This window comes from Petaurus breviceps, unplaced genomic scaffold, assembly GCF_028583685.1.
Source record: "Petaurus breviceps papuanus isolate PSGF00001 unplaced genomic scaffold, PetGlider_PUasm1.0 178, whole genome shotgun sequence".
NCBI classification, from domain to species: Eukaryota; Metazoa; Chordata; class Mammalia; order Diprotodontia; family Petauridae; genus Petaurus; species Petaurus breviceps.
The window spans coordinates 19,970,407-19,997,244 of record NW_027185777.1 but is presented as its reverse complement, the minus strand read 5'-3'; the positions used below and the strand labels follow the sequence as shown (position 1 = coordinate 19,997,244).

Sequence of the window (26,838 nt, the reverse complement as noted above, 5' to 3'; positions counted from 1 at the left end):
AATTTCTTATTTTCTATTAAAGTTGTACTATTTTCAATACTGGGTTAGCCATTCCATATCTGATGGATCTTTACTCCAAAATATACTATTTAATAGCAAGATTTGCTGAACAGATACTATGAATTCACAGTGATTTCTCCTGCCAGGTTATAGATACAAATCAATTAATGGGTATTGGAAATACTTGGAAATTTGAAGACTAGAACTATCATATAGTTGAGACATAATTGTTTTATAATTACTGTATCTGGTAGGTTCCCTTTTATTAGGAGAATTTGTTGTTGTTAAACTGTTTCCTTAGCAAAGATACTGGAGTATTTGGCCATTTCCTTCTCCATTGGATTAAACCAACAGAGATTAAAGTGGCTTGCCTAGGCCTACACAGTTAAGTGAATGTGGGAAGTAGGATTTGAACTCAGGTCTTTCTGACTTCAGGCACAGTGCTTTGACCATTCAACCAACCAATTAACTTATGGTATACCAATATTAAGGGATAATATATTTGAGTACATTTTTATATGTTTCAATTCTTGGTAATTTTTTTTGTTGCAAATTTTTCTTCTAACAAGGGTGAATTCACACAATCAGGATTCAGAGTATTACAAAGTGCTCCCCTTATTTATGATGCACTTTTTTTTTAAGCAGTTGGGGTTAAGTAACTTGCTCAAGGTTACACGGCCAGTTATTTCTGGGTATGGTGCTAAGTATCTGAGCCTGGATTTGATCCCCAGGTCATCCTGACACTGGGGCCGGTGCTCTTACTCGCTAAGCCACCTGGCCGCCCCTTATGATGCACTTTTTTTAAGCAATTGGGGTTAAGTAACTTGCTCAAGGTTACACGGCCAGGTGTTTCTGGGTGGGTGCTAAGTGTCTGAGCCCGGGATTCGATCTCCAGGTCGTCCTGACACTGGAGCCGGTGCTCTTACTTGCTGTGCTACCTGGCCACCCCATGATGCACTTTTAACACTTATTTTTATCTTTCATTCTTAGCAGCTCCTTTAAAAGAAAATGCAATGAGGTGAAAGATATAGGAAATTTAAGGATAGTAACGTTTTGGAAGCATAGAAGATGTGAAAATGGATTTCAAAATAGCGATATCCCTCAGTAGGGTTTAAAAGGTTTAGGTAATAGAAAGTAGAATCAACTAGTAATAAAAGGTAAACTTTTTAAAAAAAATTTAAGCGAATGACAAGTTCAGTAATGAACTAGATTAATCTCAGCAGAGTATAGTTCATAATGTAGCATTCTTTTTAAAAATTAAGTTAGATTTCACATTTAACTTGGATCCTTCTTGTCTTACCTTCATCAGATCTTTCTATTTTTATTTTATTGTGCCATTTATATAATAACTTCTTTTCATGTAGATAAAGTTTAGTTTCTACTATTTTAGTTTTTGAAAAAAGGAAAGAAAAGAAAAACAAATATAGGCCATCATATTCTGGTAAAGCCATCATGATTTCAATTTTTTTCCCCCTTACTGTGTTTCTGTTTTTCATTGCCAGAAAGCGTGAAGATTTTCTTATACCTAGCAGTTTCTTGTTAGTAAAGAAGTAGTATTGATTTTGTATATATTTTTAAAAAATTATTTTTAACTTTTGAGTACATTTAAAGCGTGACCTGAAAAGGTATATTCACCAAAACTAAACGCAAGAAGTGTAAAGCTAGAAATGTTATTTACATGGACAGTACATAGGATTCTCTTTGAATTTCTATAAATGAAGGTTAATAGCAAATAATAGAAAATATTTAAAAACAGATAGGTGAAATATAACATTTAAGTCATCATATATTTGTTAGTTTCTTCTGTTAAAATTTGAAGGGATTTTGTGTAACTGACTTGTAAAGAATGAGGATATGCCCATTTAAATATTTATATTTAATATATAATCATTACACATGCAATATATAATTAAATAATATTTATTAAAATATAAATAAAATATTTAAAATTTCTTGAATAATGAAAAATTTTCTCTTCAGTCTTGAATTTTGTTCACCTTTAAAAATAAATAATTATTAAAAATATAAAATGTGTATATGTTTTACATTTTAGTGTATGTTAAATCTTAGTTATTCTTATATCTTAATACTCTAGGAAAAAATATATTTCAAATTTTTACAGTCAAGAAAACTAAAAATAAGTGAAAAATAATTTGGTCAAATTATTGCTTCTTCATGGAAAATTAGTATTTAGATGATCACTACTACAACTTAAAAAGTAACAGTTTTAATGAGAACTTCTGTTGCATACCAAGTGCAGTCAAAATATATGCACTAGGTTATTATTTCACTTTATAAATAATAATTAATAAATTCAGAATATCAATTTTGGATATTTATGATTTGTGTTCTCCAAAGCTTTATAAGATATTGTGGATACTTGAAACAACATGCTAGAAATATGGACCTTAGTAATTTTAAAAAATCATAAGGATTAGTTTTTCTGTGGGCTAATGTCCTGAACATTTTTTCCATCTGATTTCATGTTCTTAACACTCTACCAGGATTTGAAGATAAATTACATGTTTGTATTCACCATATTGTTTTTCTATGAAAGCATTTCTTTTGTTCAAAACATTAAATTAGTTTGTGTGAAAAGATTTGTCTTGTCCCATTTGCTAACAGATAAACTTATTTCTCTAATTGTTTTATAGATTCATGAAAAGTTACACTACTATGAGAAACAGAATCCTGCGCCCATCCTCCATGGTGCAGCAGCCTTGGCAAATGATGTAAGTGCTCCTTGCTGAGATAACTGGTACTAAGTCTCCCAAGAAACTGTCTGTCAGCAGAGACAGTTTCAGTTAGCATCTTAGTGCAAACATGTGAGTGTAATCCTCAGAGCTGAAAGCACAGGAATCTACAAATGTTTCCGAAGGTCCTGTCATCACTGAGCATGTTGCTAATATTACTTTGATTTTTATTCACTTTTCTGTTCTAAAAACATAGTTCTAGATACCTTTTTGTTCTTTTTTTGGTAACTATGTAATATAGCTTACAGGGTTGGTACTCTATAGGGAAAAAGAAACTGTCAACTGTTAGCATTTTGAGAAAATCACAGACAAGAGGAATGCTGTAGAAAAGTAAAGACAAATGAGATGGCCATATTGCTGACAGAGCAAGAAAAATGATGGCTAATACTACAGAAATGAGGCATATAAAATAAGTAAAAAAGGATTACCCATTATAAAGCACAGTAGTGATTTATGGATATTTATAACTTTCCAAATTTCCTTCATGACCAAAAACTAAAGTGGTGGGCATAGATGGAATAGTTAATTTCCTGCTACTATAAGTATAGTTTCTTCTCCTTCCTCAGGGATTTAGATAAATTCTGCACACACCTGGGTAAGTGATGAATGATGCTAAACTAGTCTAGATAGAGTAGTAATTCCAGCAAAATGTAAGCTACTTGAGGGTAGGGGCTCTGTCACATTTTGTATTTCTGTCCCCAAAGGTTAGTGCAGTCCTTGGCACTTAGTAGAAGCTTAACAAATGCTTGTTAGCATACTTGATTAGTTGAATAAAATCTGGCTTGCTATTATTGGTCAAAAATTTTTTTTCTTGTTAGGAAAAGTCAACCCGTAATTGAGCTTGGTTGAAACATATTATTAGGGAAAAACATTTAGAACATTTGCATAGGTTTGTAAATTTTAGGTAGTAGCATAGGAAATAAATTATATATCTGAAGCGTCAGTAATTGTAGTTAGAATCCATATAGATAATGGTTTTTCAGACGGTAGCAGTGTTTATCTGTAAACTATTTCCCCATTTCTATTTTTCATCTACTAGCAGTAGAGTTGGCGGATAATTTAATGGAGAACTAATTTATTTGCCAGCAGTCAAGTGATTTCTCCTCAGTGACTGTCTCATCTGAAACTTCTACCATGAAATATCACAATGTTACAGAAAAAGAAAGTCTTTCTGAAATTAATATGAATAAGATTAAAATGAATCAAAGATGTTGTAGCCTATCACCTTGTACCTTTCTAAAACAGTACTTGAGACACAATCTTTTAAAGGCAATAAAAATGTTTAAATTTCCATGTTTGCTATATTTTGGAAACTTTTTGTTTATTTTCCAGTATTATTTGAAGCTTTAGGCATCTTAATGCTTTTTTACTATTGGCTCAATATGAAACCTAGCTTAAAAACCATTTTAATATACAATAGCCTCCAAAACTTGTGGTAAAATAGAGTAGTAGGTAATTATCAATAAAAATCTACCAAAATATCATGAAATTAATTCATCAGTAAGCATTTGCTAAATCCTTAGAGTCTTTGATGTTCTTGGTGTTGGAGAAGTTACAAAATTAAATAAGATATAGGCCATGTGCTCAGATTTAAAAGTTTTTGGTGGAATAAGAGATTGATACTATAATTCAATATACGTGATAATGCTATGTGAGGTTTGAGAGTGAAGTATTTTCCTTTGGGAAATCATGAAAGTTTTCGTACAGGAGGACATAACTGAGTAACTAAAAGAGGGGAAAAGAGTATTCTAGAATGTGAGGTAGTGCAAATAGCTGATGTTTAGAGGATTGTCTATTTTTATTGGAACAGTAGTTTTTATTGGAAGGGAGTAACATAAAATAAGGCTGGAAATATATGGAGGGTACAAGTATGATTAAAACTCAGGTAAAGAATATATTGAAACTCTGTATTTTTTATAGTTTAAGTAATGATTTTTAAAAATAACTAATCAAGAAAATTTTGTGTGACCTTGAAAAAGTGAGTTCTCTTTATAATATGTAAACTTCTTTTAAATGATATATTTCTGTTCAAAGGTATTTCATCTTTTCCTATTAATGTTTAGGAAGGATGATACATGTTTAAAGATAATTTTATCTTAAGGACAATTAGAACTAAATTGGAAATTTGTGTCTATTTTAAGGAGCATTTGTTACTAAAATAGTCTTTATAATATAGTATCTATTATATATTATACTTACACACACACACTATTCACACATATTACTTAATGTCAGAGTCTTTCTGGATCAATATTGCTTAAATTACCTTTTAAAAAATCATCATCTTGCAACAGCTTACAGAAGTAAAATATCTGGAAGCCTAAATTTTTATATGACTTAGTTATACAAAAGTTCTTAAAGCGTAGATCTTGAGACAGGTTTGAGCTTCATGCTAGAATTCTTTTTATTTAAACCACAAATTTTAGGTACTTAATTAGCATAGTCCTTCCTTGCCCTAGTCCTAAATAGCAGTGCTTCTGTAGGATTTGGGAAGCAGTGTAGTTGTCACCACCTCATTCAGAAGCTGTTTTTTAATAGACAGTGTCAAAGTTTGATCCAGTCCTTTTTACAAGGGGTCCTTTGTCTGCATGCAAAGGACCATTCACTTAAATAAAGTACTGGGATTTGCCTTCATTGCAATAAATCAGTATGTGATCTGACTGCACTTTTGCCAGATATGATTACTTGACTGAAACTTGACTGAAACTGAACTTAACAGCTTGGCTTAAATCGATCTTCTGAAGACCTGAAAAGAAGAGCAGCGATTGGTAGTCTGTTTTTCTTCATGTTGGCTTCTGTTTAAACACATTGTAAAGTAATAACCTTGAAAAGATAGAGTCTGAGTTTTCACACCCTCAGTAAAAGTGTCCTTGTTAATGTTCTTGGTGTCAATTCAATCTCCCCTACAGTTGGCTGAAGAGCTGCAGAACAAGCAGTTGAACAGTGAGATCCGAGAGCTGCTGAAATTACTGTCAAAACCCAATCTCAAGGTGAGGACATGTGATGCCTGATATATATGTGTCAAAAGTCTCTGTTTTCCCATGCTGGACAAGATTTTGTTGCTTCAGGAAGCAGCTTTCAAATATAGTTTTAAAGAGAAGAAAATATATTAATAGTAACAGTTTAACAAAGGAAAAAGGAATTGATAATTACTTTTGGATTAGAGTACTGTAACAAACTTAACAAAAATACTTTAGTTGGGAGCTCTGGATTTTAATTTTACTTTTTGGAAGAAAAAACAGTATAAAGGAAATAGTTTAACTTCAAAATCACTATTTTTCATCTCTTAATTATTTGAATACTGAAACTACTAGTAATTTTGTTTAGGTTATTTTTACTTGGGCAGTTTGTGATATTCCAGTCCACTGAGACAATGAACCTGTCTTTCTATAATGTTATGTTTTTATATAATGTTTTTATAGAGTACCTTTCCCCCTCAAATCGATTGATATCATCAAATACTTTTTGTTCCACAGTTAATAAAACTGTGCAAAAGTTTTGAAAAATACCCTTCCATCACTTAAAATTAATCAACAAACATTTGTTGTGCACAGTCATATGCTTACTAGTAAGTAAACATTATTAAACACCTACTCTGTGCCAGGCAGTGTGCTGAATACCGGCGATAGAAATAACAAGAAGACAATTTCAGTCTTCGAGAAGCTTACAGTCTAATGAAGGAAAACAGCACACAAAAGGAAGCTGAAAGGAGAAAGGAGGCGGGGCACCAGAGGATAACAGATATGGGGGCATGATGTATGTGGAATCAAAATCGAGCAGAGGAGCTGGGGGGAAAGGAAAAGGTGACTGGAAAATTCTGAGCTCGGTATAAGGGGAGGCTTTGGGAGGAGTTTTTTGCTCTGCCCTCCAGTCAGAGAAGAGAGGCTACCTAGGATACCTAGGTTAGTGTTGAAGCAATCTCCATGGTGATGAGCTTCTCCTGGGGTTCTCATGAAGTTCTGGAGTTGAAAGCAAGCTGGGGGGAAAGGGAGAGTTTGCACAGATTTACTCCATTCCTATCTAAAGCCTGTAACCACCTAGACAAGACTTAGCACTACTAGAATTACATTTAAAACTTTATTGTTGCTTGGATCTTAACTGTTTATGACTTGCACAACTAACACAGTTATTCATTCTCACTAACAACTATACTTAAGATGCTGTGCTAGGTACTGGATATGCAAAAGATAAGAAGTACCATAGCAATTGATGTGAAGGAACTTGTCATCTACCATGGAGGTATAAAAATTTCTGAGTGAGGAAATGACAGGGTGTTATTTGTATATCAACAGATTAATAGGATGATTTTGTCACTACTATGAAGGGCTAATTGGAGAGTGGAAAACTTTGGGTCTTGAGACTATTTAGTAGTCTAGGATATTAAAGGAAAAATATTAATACTAAACTACATTCTGTGTTTTTAGGCCCAAGTCTGCCAGAAATAATTTTATTTAATTTGACATTAATCTGCTATCCAAATATTTCTATATTTGAGAGAGATATCTGAACTGACATAGTTCCACATGGTCTCTAACATGATTCTCTCTGAAGATGATTTCAGATAACCTTTATAGTAATCTTGAACAAGAAATCACAATATGTAAAAATAACTTTTGGGTTAACATTCTGGAATAAGTTTGTAACAATCTTGTTCCTTTACTCCTGGAGTGAATGAAGAAACCTACTCCCTCCAATTGATATCTAAAGTCTTTCTCCCTGTAGAAGGATGACTCCTACTCCCAGTCTGTTCTAGTTCTTAGGGAGGCCATTATGTAAACAAGACTAGAGTTCTTCTCTGTTAAAAGGTTGGGTACAACCCTTAATGCATTTTCCTACGAAAAGCCTCTTTGTCCTAGACTTGTCACCCATCTTTCTAAGGGGTGTTTCCCAGGAGCTTTTTAGAGTAGTCATATTGTTTCTTAATATTTCAAGAGAAACTCAAAAGGAGATTTTGAAAATGCACAAGAGATATCTGAGTTAAGTTATTATTGGTAAGAAGGAAGGCATAGATGATCATGATACTGAAGGGGTAGAATTTTTTGAATTTGGGTCTGGGAGTTACAAACCATTGATCCCAGAGGGTGAAGCTGGCAGATCTCTTGAGGTTAGGAGTTTGAGTTAGGCTCTGAGGGTGTCTGTGCTAAGTTTATTATTAATTTGCTGAGCCTCTAGAAACAGGGGGTAGGGACACCTCCCACCCCCATATACACATCAGTTTGCTTGACTAAGGGGAGGGGTGAACTGGCCAAGGTTGGAAAATGGAACATATCAAAACTTTTGTTCCAGTCAGAGTGGGATTGTGTTCATTAGTAGCCCCTATACTTCCAGTCTGGGCAAGATAAGGAGAATCAGTCTTTAAAAAAAAAAAAAAAAGGAATTTGATAACTCAGGAACTAACTGGATGTTGTCAACTTGTTAGAAGATGCGAGAGAAGAAAGATACAAATGACTCCCAGGTTTCAATCCTGAGTGACTAAAGGTAGATTATGTTGTGGCCAAAAGAAGTGTGGAATTTAGAAGATGATAAATTCAGTTTTGACATGTTAAATTTCAAATTTCATTATGACAACCAAATAAAGATTGTTGGTAGGGAGTTGGAAAGTAAGATTGAAGTATAATAACAACAATGATGATTATAGCTAGTGTTTATATAGCACCCGCTGGGCACTGTGCCTTATAAACATTATCTCATTTGATCCTCACAGCAGCCTTTTGAAGGTAGACGCTATTATTATCACATTTTACAGATGAGGAAACTAGAACAAAGAGAGGTTAAGTGACTTGTCCAGGGTCACACAGCTAACAAGTGTCTGAGGTATATCTAAAACTGGACAGACTTTTTTGCTTTCTTTATTAAAATGTTAACTAAAACTGGGAGTAGATGAGACTGAAAAGGCCAGAGGAGAATGATCAGAGATTGGGGAACTGACCCTTGGGGAGGATGTACAAATTTAAGGGGACAAAAGGAGTAAGAAGAAGCATCCAGAAAGATGAGAAAGGAGCTGTCAGAGGGATAGGAAGTAAACCAGGAGAGCTTGTCACGGACACAAGCAAAGTGAGATCATCCAGGGGATCGGAGAGGCATCGAGCAGTTTAGTTTGAGGAAAGACCAAGGAGCCCAAAGACTGAAATGAAGAATATATTACAAGCAGCCAGGAAGAAACAATTTGAATATTGTAGAAATGCAATCAGGATAACACAGGATCTAGCCACTTCTACACTGAGGGATCGAAGGGCTTGGAATATGATATTCTGGAGGTCAAAGGAGCTGGGATTAAAACCAAGAATCACCTACCCAACAATACTGAGTATCATGTTTCAGGGGAAAATACGGTCATTCAATGGAATAGAGGACTTTCAAGTATTCTTGATGAAAAAAACAGAGTTGAATAGAAAATTTGACATTCAGATACAAGAAGCAAGAGAAGCATGAGAAGGTAAACAGGGAAAAGAAATCATAAGGAACTCATCAAAGTTGAACTACTTACATTCATACACGGAAAAACGATAATTATAACTTATGAAACTTTTCTCAGTATGAGAATAGATGAAGGGAATAGAAATGTATATATGTATACATACATATATATGTCTATATAGGAGGGTATATGGGTGTATGAATGCATATGTGAGAATGTATATATATTCTCATATATATATATGTGTACAGGTATACATAGATAGAGGGTACAGGACCAATTGAATAGGAAGTGATGATACTTAAAAGGTGAAATTAAGAGGTGAGAGAGGAATATAATGAGAAGAGATGGGGAGAGAGAATGGGGTAAACTATCTCATATAGAAGAGGCAAGGAAAAACAGTTACAATGGAGGGGAAGAACAGGAAGGCAAAAGGGAATGAGTCAACCCTATTCCAAATAAATTTGGCTTAGGGAGGGAATCACAGACACACTAAATAGGGTATCTCAGCCTATAGGAGAGTAGGGGGGAAGGGGATGATGGAAGGGAGGGCAGGCTGCGGGGGAGGGAATTTGGAAGCACCCACTTTTGAAAAGGGACAAGATCAAAGTAGAGAATAGAACAAGTGAGAGGTGGGATAGGAGGGAGGAAAATACACTTAGTCTTTTACAATATATCCACTATGGAAATGTTTTGCATGGCTACACATGTACAGCCTATGTTGAATTGCTTATCTTCCCAGTGAGGGTGGGTGACAAGGGAGTAAGGGAAGGAATATGGAATTCAAAGGTTTAAAATCAAATATTTAAAAATGTATTATTATTATTATTATTATTATTATTTTACATGTAACTTGGAAATAAGATATACAGGTACTGGGGCAAAGTGATCCACCATGCGCTACTGGAAAGTCAGAGGGGGCATGGGGGCAGACACAGGAAAGAGAAGATTGAGGGATAGGATATTTGGTAGGATCACTGTTTTGGGGTGGTGGGTAGGGGAAAAATAGGGAGAAGATTTGTAACTCAAAATCTTGTGGAAATGAATGATGTAAACTAAAAAAATAAATTAAAAAAATAATTAAAAAAAAGACACACACAAAAAAACACTGAAATGAAGCCATTGCATTTTGGAATTAATTGGCAGCCTTGCTTATTGAATACGTCAGGAATCATTATACCTCTGCTGTGTGGTGGGCATCATGCTGAGCACTAGGGATGCAGATGTAGATGAGTGGTTGGTGGGTACAGAATAGGGAAGAAGTTTTAAATGTGCTTTGGGGCAGTATGTTCAAGATTCAATAAAATGGACTGAAATAGCTGTTGCATAGAAGCCCCTGACTCAGGTAATATTGTATACATTCCTTTACTGCAGTAATTGTCCTCTCCTGTAGAATTGGAATAATGAAAACAGGGGACTGGATTTCTCTAGGTCTGAGATCTACAGGGTAGGGTATGGTTGTCATATGGGTAAAAGGATTCAAACTTAGGTGAGTGTGTATTATAGTGACTGCCCCCAGAGTAAAGACTGAAGAAATAATAGTGCTAGTTCAAGTCTGTATAACACTTTGAAGCAGTAAATATATTCTTCTCACAAAAACAGATGCTGTCTGCATGTGTTTGGTTTCTTTTCTCCTAATTTATATTAGAAGAAATGGGGGTTGGTTAGTTGACTTGTCTGCAGAGCAGGTAATTTATAGCAGAGGAATTAGGGGACTTGGGGTCATGATAAGGGTGAGGAACAGATTTCACAGGAGTGAGATTGATGGATGTATGGAATGACAGCAGATGAGTCAGGGTAGGGGGCTTCAGAGATAATTAACTTTGAGGTTGAGCTGTTTAACGTCCACAGGCATTTCTCATGTACCAACTGTATTCCAGGTACTGTGCTAAATATTGGGGGTGTAAAGAAAAGTAGAAACAGGCTCTGCTCTCAAGGGATCAGGAAAGGCTTTTTGTAGAAGGTGGGATTTTAACTGAAACTTAGTGTTGTACTTGGAGTCAAGAAGCCTTAACTTTAAGTCCTGCTTCTAATACTGACTACCTGTGTGACCCTCAACAAATCATTTAATCTTTCTCAAGAAGTGTTTGGGGTGGGAGGAGGTGTGAGGAACCAAAAAAAAGAAGGGATTGGTGGAGGGTCATGATGGAGAAAGTATCACCAGTCAAGAGTGGAGCCCAGAGAGGAGTGAAGACTCGTCTGGCCTAGGCACTTTTCTTAAAATAGATATTCTTAAGAGCTTAAGGAATTGAGATCTCAGAATGAACATCAGAGGTCTATTTATTTCTCTATGGAGACAGTAAGGAAGACAGTGTTTCTCAAAGGGTATATGATAATTTAGCTAGGTGTGCGTCAAATTGACAATGAATTAGAATTCCAGTGGGCATATTGCAAAGTATATAGGCAGACAGAAATGGGGACTGAGGAAGTAAAACAGCTTCAGATGAATCTGGAGGAGAGTCTACAGAATGAATTTCACTAGAAGTCTTTGTTTCCCACTTCCACTAAACAAAAGGAGGAAAACATTAAACACATCATCCTTTGCTGACATGTATAAACTGTAAAAGGTGTTTGAAGAAAGGATCCAAACTTAAATGGAGATTAAATAGTTTAATTCTAAAGACTGGTAGGTCTTTTAATTTTATTTATATCCTTACTGTCATATTCCATAAATATTCAGTTAATTTCACAATTGTTGGATTTAACATCTGCTATTTTTTGTTTTTCCATTGTCAAAGAAGACTATAACTTTTCTTGCTTTACCTATTTCTATAATTAAGATTGTTTCAATCATGGTCTGGGCATTGTATTAAGGTGAAGAGGAGATCAAGACTTTGAAAGACTGTATGTAAAGAGCTAGATTTTTTTCTGTCATAATATCCTGCATCATCTCTACCTATTGAAATGCTGCTTCCTTGTCAGCCCTTCAATCCAGTTTACCAAAACTGATCATCTGTAGACATCAATGATAGGCATTTCTGGCTATATCTTAATGATCAGATCCTTGAGGTACCATGGCCAAATGTTAGAACTTCCACATTAAGCAATTGCAAGCAGCCAGGATTAAGCCCTTCACATACATTTAGTAATCAAATGGACCTATGATTATCACTATTACATTTGCTATAATTTACATAAGCACTTTTGCAAAGCACTTCAGAAATATTATCTCATTTAATCCTCACAGCAACCCTGAGAGTTGGGTTCTGTTACTATTATCCTCAATTTACAGGTGAAGAAACTGAGGCAGAGGTTAAGTGACTTCTCTAGGGTTGCAGTGTAACCTTAAATCTCTGACGTACAACTTGAACTCTTACTGACTCCAGGCCTAGTGCTTTCACCAGTGCTCCACCTGATTTCTTAATCAGCCTGATTAAGAAAGAAGAGGGCAGAAGACCAAATAAACAAGATCCCAGAGGAACAAGATGAAATTATGACAAACCAGAATAAATAAAAGGAATTATCAGGACCTATTCTATACTAAAAACACTAGGAATGTCAAGGAAACAGAGGAATACCTTTAAAAATACAAAATATTCAAATTAACAGAAAACCAAATAAAGACTAAAATAATACAGTATCAGAAAGGGAAATAGAATGACCTGTAATGGAACTAGTAAAGTGAAAAACTTTCTATTGTTGATTGATAGGAGAATTTCATCAAACAGCTAAATAACAATTAGCACTAGTACTTTACGGATTATTGTCAAAAACTTAGAAAGCACCCAGCAGACTACTTTTATGAAACAAATATACTTCTAATATATAAGCCACAAATGAAAAACTATAAACTAGTAATATTAATGAGTACTTATTTATAGATTTTTAATAAAATCTTGTCAAATAGATTATAACATTAATCACGACTAAATTGGATTGACACTAGTGATTGCAAGAATGGTTAAACATTAGGAAAACAGTAAACATAATCATATTAGAATATCAAAAATGACATGATTATCTCAAATAGAAGCTGATATAAAGCATTTGACAAGGAAAATTCTTATTTATGGTTTTTAAAAAGCCCTATAAAATACAAATATATTTTCTTATCTTCATGAAAGCATCACTCTAAAACCAAAACCTTTCTCAGTAAATACAGAATTAAAGTAAAGATTCTCACTCCTCACTATTATTTGATAATTCTGGAAATGATGGAAGTCCAGAGAAAGCAATTAAAGTCACAAATATAGATAAAGAGGAGATAAACCTAGTTCTACTTGCTTGTTGACATGATAGTTTACTTAAAGAATCCCAGAGAATCAGAAGATATGCTAATAGAGATCCTAGCTTTACAGAAGTTTCAGGCTACAGAATAAATAAAAAATCAACAGCATTTCTGTATGATAATAGCAAAATCCAAGAGGCAATGATAGGGAAATTTCATTGAAAGTAATTTCAAAATACTTAAGATATTTGGGAATTGTTTTCCAGAAGTACACAAGGCACTTGTATAGATTCAATTACAAACTCTTCCTTATAGAGATAAAAAATAAATAGCTGGAGGGAATATTCAGTGCCCTATGCCAATATAATAAAAATAACAATACTGCCAAAATTAAATTTATGCTTTTAATAAAATATCAATCAAATTATCAAAATGCTACCTTATAGAAATAGATAATAATAGAATTAACCTGGAGAAATAAAAGATGTAGAATATCAAGGAAAAGGGGCAGCTTAAGTAGCATAGTGAATAGAGTGCCAACCTTGTAGTTGGGAGGACTTAAGTTCAAATCTAGCCTCAGACACTTAATACTAGCCTTGTGACCTTGGGCAAGTCACTTAACCCCAAATTGCCCTACATTTCCACCTCCAAGAAGCAAAAAAAAAAAAGGAATATTAAGGAAAGTAATGAAAAGAGATAGGGAAAGGGGAAATAGTATTTCCAGTTCTCAAACTGTATTATAAAGCAGCAGTCATAAAAAACTGTCATTGGTTAAAAAATAAAAAAAGTAGGTCTATTGAACTACTTAGACAAGGGACAATCGGGAACAATAAACCTAAAAAACCCCCAGTGTTCCCTAAATTGGAAAACATAAATTACATAGGAAAAAACCTCCCTATTTGATTAAAAAAAAATCGTTGGGAAAACTGGAAAGCATTCTCACACAAATTAGATTTAGATCAAAATCTTACACCATATTCTACAATGCATTCTAAGTGGATATGTGACCTAGTATTAAAGATTTACAACAATTGATTTATGTGTTGGTTTCCCCATCTATACAAAATCTTTATGAGACTGATACCTGAATTGGGGGAATCCTTGATGATGCAAAGGATATAGAATTTCATTGTTGGGTTGTTGTTGTTTTTTTTTTTTGAGAAAACATTTGATTCAATAAAACACATTCTGCTTTAAAGATTCTCACCCAGCAATGTTCCCATCCATACTTCAATATTATGCAATATTCTTTGAAATATGTAATACCACAAATGACCCTTTGATCATAAACATCACCTGAGGTATAAATTGGAGATTTATGTTCACTAAAAGTATTTGTCATTGTGATTCAGGGGAGCTAGTGCAGAATCTAAATTAAAGAGGAATTCCCTGTTGATCATGAGATTCTCCATTAGATAATATTCTGCAGATATACAAAACATTGTATTAAAAAGCTCAAAAGGTTTTGACCTGATTATCCACAAAGGAAAAACCTAATGGATAAAATCCTGTTCTGTGTTCCATGAGAGAAAGTTGTAGAAGGAAGAGAAGAGAGAAGACATAAGTCAAATGGGGATGAAAAATTTGGGAAAATTGGGAAGAAATTTAGGGAAATTTGAAAAATAACAATCTCCAGGCCCAGATACTTGTTTAGTTCTTATTTCATAGTTGAAGCCTCAGAGACAATTTAGGAGGATATAAAAGGAAAAAGGGGAATCATGGAAGATTATAAATAATGATCTAAATCATTAATAATAACAAACTACAAATCAAAAGAGCCCTAGGGTTTACTTCACAATGAGCAAATTGTCAAAAATGATAAAAGATAGGAGTAGTCAGTGTTGGCAGGATTATGAGAAAACTGGCACACTAGTTCATTGTTAGTGGAACCAAGAATCAATGAAAAAAGTTTTAGAAAACAATTTGTAATGTGAATAAAATACCTATTCCTTATTACCCTAGGCCCATACACCATGGAGAACTTTGATAAGAATAAAGTTCCTATATACACTAAAATATTTATAAAACTTTTTTTTTGTGGTGTGGTAGCAAAGAACTGGAAACAAAATAGATGCCCATCAATTTGTCAATGCTTAAATAAATTATGATACATCAATATAATGGAATATACTGTGATGTTAGAAGGAATGAAAATGATGAATATTGAAGCATGCATTTTCTTCCTCTTTTTCTTTTTCCTTTAAAAATATTTTTTAGATGGCTGAGTGGTGCAGTGAATAGAGCACTGGCCCTGGAGTCAGGAGGGCCTGGATTTAAATCTGGCCTCAGACATTTAACACAAAAAGTAGCCTGTGTCCTTGGGCAAGTCACTGAACCCCAGTTGCCCTACCTGCCCTCATCCAAAAAAAGCCCCCCCCCCAATATTTTTTATTATTAGGGATGACTCTCTGAGTGGCAAGAGGGTAAGGGATACTAGTTATGTAAAAACAAAAATAATCTATAAAATATTTACTTAGTAATTTTTTTTTAAAGAAAAAGCTTTTGAAAGTACCGTAACATTCATTCCTCTTAAAAACTAGGAATACAGTAACCTTTTTTTTTTTCCTTTTTGGAGGGCAGTTGGGATCAAGTGACTTGCCCAAGGTCACACAGCTAATTTTTGTGTTAAGTGTCTGAGGCTGGATTTGAACTCAGGGTCCTCCTGACTCCAGGGCTGGTGCTCTATTCACTGTGCCACCTAGCCTCCCCAACCTTTCTTAATGTAAGTGGTATCTATCTAAAATCCCAAACTAGAATTTTATATAATACAAATGAACTAGAGATATTTCTAGCAAGATCAGGCACGAAACAATGATGTTCATTATCACTGCTTCAATTTGTTAGAAATGCTAGTTACTGCAATAAGACAAGAAAATGAAATTGAGGGAACAAGCATAGGAAAAAAAGAAAAAAGACCATTTTTACAAATGGTATATTTTACTCAGAACTCTAGAATGTTGATGAGCAATTAATTGAATCAGTAACTTCAGCAAAGTAGCAGCAGGATATAAAATATATTCCCATGACCCATCAACATTTCTGTATATTATCAATAAAACCTAGCGCAAAGGTTAAGCAGCACAAGCTGCTTAGCATTTTTATCAATGACCTGGACACTGACATTCATAGGTAATTGATCCCATTTGAAATAACTATAGAATATATAAAATAAATCCAAATCTATCAAGATATACACAACAGCTATGTGAATACCCTTACAAAATTCTCTTTATAGAAGAGACAGCCCTAAATAATTGGAGAAATATTTATTATATATATTATATATATATAATTATTAGTTTATTATATATATTATTATAAAAAAAACATGGGTAAGTTAAGCAAATATAGTAGAAATTTAGTGCTGTACTACTTGCACTGCCAAAGTATTACTTTATAGAGTTAGAAATAATTCAAATGAAATTTATCTAGAGGAACAAATGGTCAAGAATCTTAAATGAAATCATGGGGGAAAAAAGTAGAATGGAAGGGGGCCTAGCAGTATCAGCTTAAACTGTACTTCAGAGCATGTGTCAGAAAGCTCTGGTACTGGTTAAAAAAGGGAGAGGTTAATCATTGGGACAAATCAGATATATAACATGCCAAAGCAAGTGAGCACACTAGTGTACTGTTTTCTAGAACCAATGACCTCAGCTCCTGGGCTAAGAACTCATTCATTATTCAATAAGAACTGTTAAACTGGAAACCATTGTGGCAGAATACAGCAGCATCTCACATCATATGCCAAGATAACTTCAAAGAGATATGTAGCACAAAAGGTGGCATAGTAACCAAATTAGAGTGATCAGCAAGAAATTACCTTTTAGATCTATAGGTAGGGGAAGAAATCACAACCAAAGAAGAAATAGAGAATATCCAGTACATAAAATGGGCAGTTTTGATTACATAATTTTTTTTTTACTTTTTCAAATGCTTTAACTTCTAGTTTACATCATTGATTTCCTCAAGATTTTGAGTCACAGATTTTCTCCCCGTTTTTCCCCTATGCACCACCCCAAAATAGTGATCCCACTGGATATCCCCTGCTCCAGTCTGCTCTTTCTCATATGTTCCCCCATGTCTCCTCCGATTTTCCAGTAGGGCACAGTGGATCTCTTTGCCTCAGTGCCTGTATATCTTATTTCCCAGTTACATGTAACATAATATTAATAATAATAATTATATGTATATATACATGCATTTTTTTTAAACATTTGATTTTAAAATTCCAGATTCATTCTCTTCCTCCCTTGTCACCCAGCCTTACTGGGAAGATAAGCAATTCAATATAGGTTGTGCATGTGTAGCTATGCAAAACATTTCCATAGTGGATATTTCCATAGTGTAAAAGACTGACTATATTTCCCTCCCTCCTATCCCACCTCCCACTTGTTTTATTCTCTACTTTGATCCTGTCCCTTTTCAAAAGTGGGTGTTTCCAACTTCCCTCCCCACCAGGCTGCCCTCCCTTCCATTATCCCCCCCTCTCATCCCCTTCCCCCCTACTCTCCTGTAGGGTGAGATACCCTATTTAGTGTGTATGTCATTCCCTCCCTAAGCCAAATTCAATGAGAATAAGGTTGACCCATTCCTTTTTGCCTTCCTGTTCTTCCCCTCCATTTTAACCATTTTCCCTTACCTCTTCTATATGAGATAGTTTACCCCATTCTGTCTCTTCCCATCTCCTCTCATTATATTCCTCTCTCACCTCTTAATTTCACCATTTCAGTATCATCCCTTCCTATTCAATTGGTCCTATGCCCTCTATCTATGTTTACCTGTACACATACATACACACACTCATATATATTCATACACCCATGTACCCTCCTTTATAGACACATATGTATGTATACATACACATTCTATTCCCTTCAACTATTCTCATACCGAGAAAAGTTTTATCAACTACAATTATCGTTTTTCCATGTAGGAATATAAGTAGTTCAACTTTGATAAGTTCCTTATGATTTCTTTTCCCAGTTTACCTTCTCATGCTTCTCTTGCTTCTTGTATCTGAATGTCAGATTTTCTATTCAACTCTGGTTTTTTCATCAAGAATGCTTGAAAGTCCTCTATTCCACTGAATGACCATATTTTCTCCTGAAACATGATACTCAGTTTTGCTGGGTAGGTGATTCTTGGTTTTAATCCCAGCTCCTTTGACCTCTGGAATATCATATTACAAATCCTTTGATCCCTCAGTGTAGAAGCTGCCAAGATCCTGTGTTATCCTGATTGTGTTTCCACAGTATTCAAATTGTTTCTTCCTGACTGCTTGTAATATTTTCTCCTTGATCTGGGAATTCTAGAACCTGGCTATAATATTTCTAGGAGCTTTCTTTTTGGAATTTTTTTCAGGAGGTGATCAGTGGATTCTTTCAACCCCTGTTTTGCCCTGTGGTTCTAAAACATCAGGGCAATTTTCCTTGAGAATTTCTTGAAGGATAATTTCTAGGTTCTTTTTTTGATCATGACTTTCAGGTGGTCCAATAATTTTTAAATTATCTCTCCTGGATCTATTTTCCAAGTCAGTGGTTTTTCCTATGAGATATTTCACATTTCCTTCTATTTTTTCATTTGTTTGGATCTGTTTAATAGTATCTTGATTTCTCATAAAGTCACTAGCTTCCATTTGCTCCAATCTAATTCTGAAGGAATGATTCCCTTCAGTGAGCTTTTGAGATTCTTTTCCCATCTTTTTCCATCCATTTGTCTTTTTAAGACATTCTTCTCCTCATTGCTTTTTGGACCCTCTTTTGCCATTTGAGTTAGTCTATTTTTAAGGTGTTATTTTCTTCAGTCAGGTTGTTGACTCTCATTTCATAATTTTCTTGCAACGTTCTCATTTCTCTTCCCAATTTTTCCTCCACTTCTCTTATTTGGTTTTCAAAATCCTTCTTAAGGTCCTCTATGGCCTGTAACCAGCTCATATTTTTCTTGGAAGCTTTTAGTGCAGTTCCGACTTCATTGTTTTGCTCCTGTTCCATGCTTTGATCCTTTGTCCCCAAAAGTGGAGTGTAAAGTTGGATTACTCTGCTTCGCTTCCTTTGCTTGCTCATGTTGCCTCTCAATTACTTGACTTTTGAGCTTTTTGCCACAGTAGTACTCTACTACCTACAGGGGAGCTTTGTTCCAATCGCTGGGGTTTTCTCAGCTGTTGGAGCTGTTAGTTGGGTGCCCTCTCTGCAGCCCCCACTAGCTTTGGCTCACTGGTCATACATCCCAGGACCTCCACCGTAGACCACAATCCAGATCCAAGCAGTTTAAAGCAAGAGTAATTACCCTTCAGACTGGTTGCTTGGTTCCCCTACAGTCTGCAAGTCAAGGGCTGAAGCTGCCACATGGGGGTGCTGCACGGCTGCTGTTCCTCAGGGGCTTTTTGTCCCCGGGGCAAAGGCAGACTGCACTCCCAAACTACCAGATCTCAAAGTCCACACTGCACTGACCTCTCACTTTTTTCCTTCGCATATATGTGTTGATATTTCTGGAAATCACCACAGCTGCTGGTGATCTGAAGTCCCTCCAGCCTGTGGCTGGTTGTGGTTGCCCTGAGGCTAAAATCTCTGGCTCACGCTGGGCTGGGGTCACCTCCGCTAGCCCCTTCCTGCTGGACTGTCTTCAGCGGGAGGTTAGCTTTTCTCTGTCAATTTGTGCGTTCTGTAGCTTCAAAGTTTGTCTAGAGCCCTTTTTTACATGAATTGGAGGAGGTGGAAGTTGGAGCCATGCGGAAGTCCTGTTTATACTCTGCCATCTTGACTCCACCCCTCTGATTACATAAAATTAATAAGTTTCTCAACAAGTAAAACTATTGCAACAGAAATTAGAAGGGAAGTAGGTAATTAGTGAAAAAATCTTTCCAAGAAGTTTCTGTAATAAATCTCACACATGCACATGAGTAGTCAATGGGTCTTTGGTTGTACACTCTGCCAGAGCATGAGGATTAATGAGTGAGTACATTAGGGATTAGTGTTCTCTGCTTTTAATTAATAGGAATACTACCATGTAGGGCTTCTTTGTTTCATATCCTGCAGAACAGTTGTTTAACCTCTTGCACCTGATTCACTTTTTGACTTTCTGAAGATTAGTGAAGACAGGAGAAAATGTCTGGTCGTCTTTATTGGTCATATAACTTGGAGACAAGCTGCTTAGCATTTTTATCAGTGACCTGGACAGTAACATTCATAGGTAAGTTCAGTAGATTTGCTGAGGCTACTTAGGGGGTTAGCTAACCCTCAGGATGCCAGTCATGTGGGTGATCCTTATCAGCTAGAGCATTGTAGTGAAACCAGTAATTTGAAATTCATTGTACTTGGATGCAAAAATATTCAACTTCACAAGTAAAGTTAGGGAGATCTCTTCATTGTGTCCACGTTTGGTCATTATAATTTTGCAGCATTCAGTTCCTATTTTGTCATTGTTGTTAGTATTTACATAGTTGAAGTCATTGTGTATATTGTTTTCCTGGTTCTATTTATTGTGCTTTGCGTCATTTCCTATCTTCCAGTGCTTCTCTGTATTAGCAATAATCATAATTTCTTGCAGCAGAGTAATATTGCATTCCATTCATATACAGCAGCTTGTTGGTAGTCAACCTTTCATTTTTAGTTCTTTGCAAAATTCACCTGTTTAATAACAGCATTTTACTAGTGTTGTATGACAGTGAGACATGGAATGCTACAGTTTGAAAATGAATCTGAGAGAGAGCAATGAAGAAAATACCAGAGGAGCATTTTGATATTTTTTGTTATATTTTTAACCTCAACTAATAACAAGTTTTAGAAAATCCTTTTCTTTTTAATTATCTTCACTAGTCTTATTTTCCTTCAGTTCTAAATGAAATATTTCAGATGAAATTTTTAAAATAAATTATTTGATTCTTGTTGGTTTTTAAGTGTGCCTCTTCTGTCTTAATCCCATGAGCCTGTTAACAGATAGGTTTTCTGAGTTGTTCTAGGCCTTTTAATCATATATATCATTTTTGAAGTTTTCTCTTCCTCAGTTTTTACTGAGAAGTCTGGTGAGATCATGAGCAGTTCTTTTTGAAATATAGTCTCTTTTGTGGCTTTAAGGATTTTTTCTTTATCTCTGTATTTTTGACACTTGCAGATTATGTGTCTTGGTGAACTGCATTTTGAATTTCTCCTTGCTGGAACTCTGTGAGTTCTTTCTATTTAAAGAGTGTTTTTTGTTCTCGATAGTTCCATGAAGCTTTCCTGGACTATTTCTTTTAACATAGCGTTCATATTCTTTTCTGATGTCTTTTGGATTGCCAATTATTCTAACATTTGATCCTGTATCCTCAAGATCAGGGACTTTTTCTTGTATTGCTTCCAATTGTCCTTTTAGTTCTTTTATCTTTTTGGATGTTCTACTTCCATCATTCTTTAATGCATTATTTTTTTTTTGTTTCTTCCAATAATGTTTTTATCTTGTATCTGTGTTATTTTCCATTTTGATAGTTTTCCCCCTATTTTTCCGTGTGATTTTTAAAAGCTTGATTTGTCTCCTCTTGATATCTTTGGGGTATCAGTAATTCAATCAAGCTTTTCTCTCAGTGTTTTCCTTGTAGTGTTTTTTCAGCTTACATTACTTCTGTTACTTCCATCTTGGTATGATGAATAAAATACTAATGTTAGAGTCAGTAAAATTATGTCACTTCACCTCTCTGAGAGTCATTTACATCTACATCTCAGAATTGTTGTGTGGATCAGATGAGCTAATTTCTGTAATGGCAGCCATTGTTATTATTATCTGTCCTGAGACGATCACATACCCACTGCTTTATTTTATGTAGTAGTAGCAGTTGCAGCCTATACATAATCATACAATATTAAGGTTTATAGAAAACTTTTCTTGACATCAGTATGTATAGTTGAAAACACACTGCATCTGGAATCAGAGGGATTTGAGTTTGACACCTAGCGTAGTTCCTACCTTGGACATTTCCTCTTTTCTGGGCCTCAGTTTCGTTTTCTGTAAAACAGAGCTTTTGGATTAGACTACAGAATCATAGAATTTGAGGATTAGACATGACCTCAGTAACCATCTGGTCTAACCCACAGAAAACATCCCTATTTACCAAACAGGTGCTTTTTCCAACATCTGCTTGAACACCTTCAGTGCTGGGGGATTCACCATCTCTTGATTTTTGAGGGTTCCTTTATAGCTCCAAGTCCAATGGCTTATGACTCATAACAGTCTTGTGAGGAAGGGTGGTTTTAGTTAGTAGTATTGCCAATTATAGAGAAAGAAATTGAGTCACAGAGAGGTTAAGCAACTTGCCCATGGTCACATAACTAGTAAAACTCTGATTAACTGAAGCCAGCAAGCATTTGTTAAACATTTAGGATGTTCTAGGCACTGAACTAAGCACTGGGGACACATATACAAGCAGAAAAAAAAAAGATACTTTCTCCCCTCAAGGAGCTTACATTCTAATGATCCTGGATGTGAATTCAGGTCTCCTAATTCTGAGTAAAATATTCTTTCTACTGTATTACAAATGAGAAAAGCCCATGACCATGACCTTGAGTTTTTTTTTTCTTTTTGGAGGGGGGAAGGCAGGGCAATTGGGGTTAAGTGACTTGCCCAAGGTCACACAGCTAGTAAGTGTTACGTGTCTGAGGAAGGATTTGAATTCAGGTCCTTCTGACTCCAGGGCCAGTGTTATTATTCACTGTACCACCAAGACACCCCGACCTTGAGGTTTTTTGAGAATGAAACAAAGTGTTTATAATTTTATCTAGGAAAAGTCTTATGTCTTAACTATAATTTTGGAATAGTAAAGAGATCAGTGAAGTGTTACTGTAGTGGTTGCAGAATTTCTTGTATCCTGAGGAGGTTATTGACAGTAATAGTAAAGAGAGTGATAACAATATAAAGAACAGCATCACACATTGTATAAAGCCATTGTCTATTCAGAAACCTCAGCATCATACAGACCGACTTTATAGATCTGTCCACAATGTTGTGCCATCTCTCAGCAGAGAGAACTCTTGGATCTAGAAAAGGAGGAGAGTAAAATATAAATAACAAATCCCCTGGTATTCCTTAATGAATTTGTTTACTTAGCCATTAAGCTATTTTCTTTGCTATTACATAAATTTTAGCACATTTCTCTTTTTTATGTCAGTTATCATGTATTGAATTTTTTATATATCTACATATAGATACATGTAAAGAAGCACTACAATATGTCATAGGATCTTAGTTGTAGTCTTTTGATGTTTTAGAATATAAACTACTTTATAGATAGTGCCTTTTTATTTGAATGCTTTTTTATATGAATACTAAATAAATTTTACTTGATGATATCAAGATTTGTCATGTATACAGAACTCATCTTCCTAAGTGAATATCAGATGCAACAGGTCATGAAATATCTTTCTTCAAAACCTTTGTCTAGGTATGATTTTTCACCTGTGTTTTAATTCATAGAGGCCTGTGACCGTTTGATCCCAGTTTACTTTAGGTTTTCTGCTTTTATAAAAATGGAGAAAATTCTATGCAACTTTTTTTCTTTTCAAAACATTTGCTTTTAAATTTTGTGATTTCTTATTGTAGATTTGCATAATTATAATTTAAACATTTTCCTAAAGCAAATACTGTGATTTTTGTTATAATTTTTGTTGATACCATTATTTATTGACTTATCCCAAACATTTATCAATAACCTACTTTGTATGGAGCTCTTTTTAAACCTGAGGGGAGCAAAGAGTTAGATAAATACTGTCTCAGGCTTCATGGAACTCATAGTTTAGTACAGGAATGATTGAGTTCAGAGAACAAAATAAAATAAACAATGTGTTACTGTGGAAGGTGCAAGAGGGAAGATTCTTACCAACAGGTTTCAGGATATATCAGGAACGGCTTCCTGGAGAAGGGGGCATTTGAATTGTGCATTTAGGAATAAGCAGGAATTTAATAGGCAGGGAAAGAGAGTTGGCATCCTACTCTCAGGAAATAGGTTAAATTCAGAGAGACATGAGATAATAGTGTATTTTTAGTGTCCTGTTTACCGAATAAATTCCAGTGGCTCCCTGTTGCCTCTAGGATAAAATATAAATTCCTTTTTAGTTTTGAAAGACCTTTACACCCTGGCTCCAAGTTATCTTCATTATATGTCACTCTCTCTCCTGTACACTGTGATCCAGCCAAACTAGCTTTTTCCCCTCATACATGGCACTCAATCCCCTATCTCTGTGCCTTTGCCCTGGCTGTCTTCCACGTCTGGAGTGGTTTCCCTCTTTAACTCTGTCTCATTGAATCATACTCTTCCTTCACTACACAAGTCATCTGCTACCTTCTATTCAAAGCCTTTCCTGACCGACCAGCTACTCACCCTCATTTTTTTTTTTTATATTTAACTACTTTTTATTTTCCTTAAATTTTAATTTTATCTCTCTTGATAGAATGTAATGCTCCTTGAGTATAGGGAATTATTTCATTCTTTATATTTTTATCCCCAGGACCTATCACAATGCTTGCTACATAGAAGATATTGAATAAATACTGGATTATTGATATGTAATATTAATGGGATTTAAGATCTTCTTGGGCCATTAATAGCTTGTTTAGGGGAGGCTTGCTTGTAGGAAGGCTTTCACACCTTTCGTTAATTTCTAATTAGGCACTGAGTCAAGAGGGTTGTGATGCCCTCTGGCTTTAAAAATCTCTAAAAAATAACTCTATATAGATACGCACATATGTATATATGTAGATATAGATAGATAGATAGATGTGTGTATTTATATACACATTCTCTCTCTCTCTCTCTCTCTCTCTCTCTTTCTCTTTCTCTCTGAGGTTGGCATTTTTGCTTTGGGGCTCACTCATTAGAAGAGTATTCTTGTGATTTGACCAGATGAGACTCTGGGTAGCTGTTAAGGAGGTGCCTCCCCTGCCCCCTGGCTTTGAAAAACCCAGATCTTGGTGCTTCTCTCTCTGGTAACTATGTATGTTTTGCCTTAGTTAGACAGCTGGATCTGTGTGTTGATCTGTGCTAATTTCTCAGACAGTTAGAAGCCCTATTTATCTTTATTTCTCTACTCATATTTTCTCTATTTCCTTTATATTTTCTCAAGTTTAGGGTGTTGACTTTTCCTCTGAACTAGTGAATATAATTAAAAAAGATTATTGACCCCTTGAATAACTATTTTTCCTAGTAAAGCAGATCTAAAAACCTGTGTTAGCAGCTATCCTGGGTATGCCAGTGTGGTTGCTACTACATGATAACATGTCAGTGAATGTATATCCTAGATTGTTTAGGGGTTTGAATGCTCAGCAAAAGAGTTATTTGCTCTATAGGCTTAGGAAAGCATTAAATTTTTTTTTGAGCAAAGAAATTATATGATCAAATTTATACCTATGAATGGTTGTTATATGAAGAATGGACTGGAGTTGAAAAAAGATAGAACGGGGAGGATCAAGAAGAGATAATTGTAATGGTTCACATGGTTGGTCCTGAAGACCTTTATTAGGATAGTAGTATTGAGAATACAGAGGAAGAATGAGATTCAAGAGACGTTTCAGAGGAGGAACTGATCATACTTGCTAAATGAGAGAGAAGGGGATAACCCCAAAGTTTTGAACTTTATTTGTTTTATTTTTTATTTTATTATTATTTTTAAAGCAATCGGGGTTAAGTAACTTGCTCAAGGTTACACGGCCAGTTATTTCTGGGTGTGCTGCTGAGTATCTGAGCCCGGGATTCGATCTCCAGGTCTTCTCAACACTGGAGCTGGTGCTCTTAACTCGTGCTACCTGGCCGCCCCAAAAGTTTTGAACTTTAGAGGTTGGGGTATATTGGTGCTGACAGAAATGATGAAGTTAGAAGAAAAAGCTGCTTTATTGGGAAGAATCTCTTTTGGACATGTTGAATTTGAGGTACCAATGGGATAGTCAGGTGAAAATATACTGCAAGTAGTCTGGAACTAGAGAATGACCACTGGTTCAGGAATCAGAGAACCTGGGTTAAAATTCCACTACTATCAATTTATTTATAAAATGATTGGGCTAGAATAGATAGCCTCTGAAATCCCCTCATGCTCTAAGTCTTTGATCCTATAACCCATTGGGAGAACTTAGGAGGAAGATAAGAAATGATCTTCTCTGTTTTACAAAAAACATGGCCAGTCTTCTGATACTATCTTTTCTTCTACACAGTTTGTGATCCTGCTACTCTAGATTACTGGCTATTCTTCACATGCTTCTGACTGCATGCCTTTGATTGGCTGTCCATCATTCCTGGAATACTGTACCCTTTTGCCTTAACCTCTTAGTTTCCCTTCTTTTCTCTAACACTTTGATCAAATTCCACCTTCTACCAGAGGCATTGTCTTATGGCCCTCCTCCCCTAGTCCTCTGCTGCATAGTGCTTTCTCTCTATGATTACCTTCTGTCTACTCTGTATATATCGTATATATTCTTAGCTATTTTCTTCTCCATTAGAATGTGAGCTCTTTGAGGGCACAAACAATGCTTTGCCTTTCCTTCTA

General features: G+C 35.2%; 1 protein-coding gene across 3 annotated transcripts in view; it reads left to right on the top strand.

Annotated features, from left to right (window-relative positions):
- Positions 1-26,838, top strand: part of MPP7 (MAGUK p55 scaffold protein 7) — a 265,591-nt gene that overhangs the window by 120,382 nt on the left and 118,371 nt on the right. For all 3 annotated transcript variants that reach the window (XM_069086374.1, XM_069086375.1, XM_069086373.1), the window contains exons 4-5: positions 2,655-2,732; positions 5,663-5,743. In XM_069086374.1, the coding sequence (XP_068942475.1) occupies positions 2,655-2,732; positions 5,663-5,743 (159 nt within the window). The remainder of the gene's footprint in view (positions 1-2,654; positions 2,733-5,662; positions 5,744-26,838) is intronic.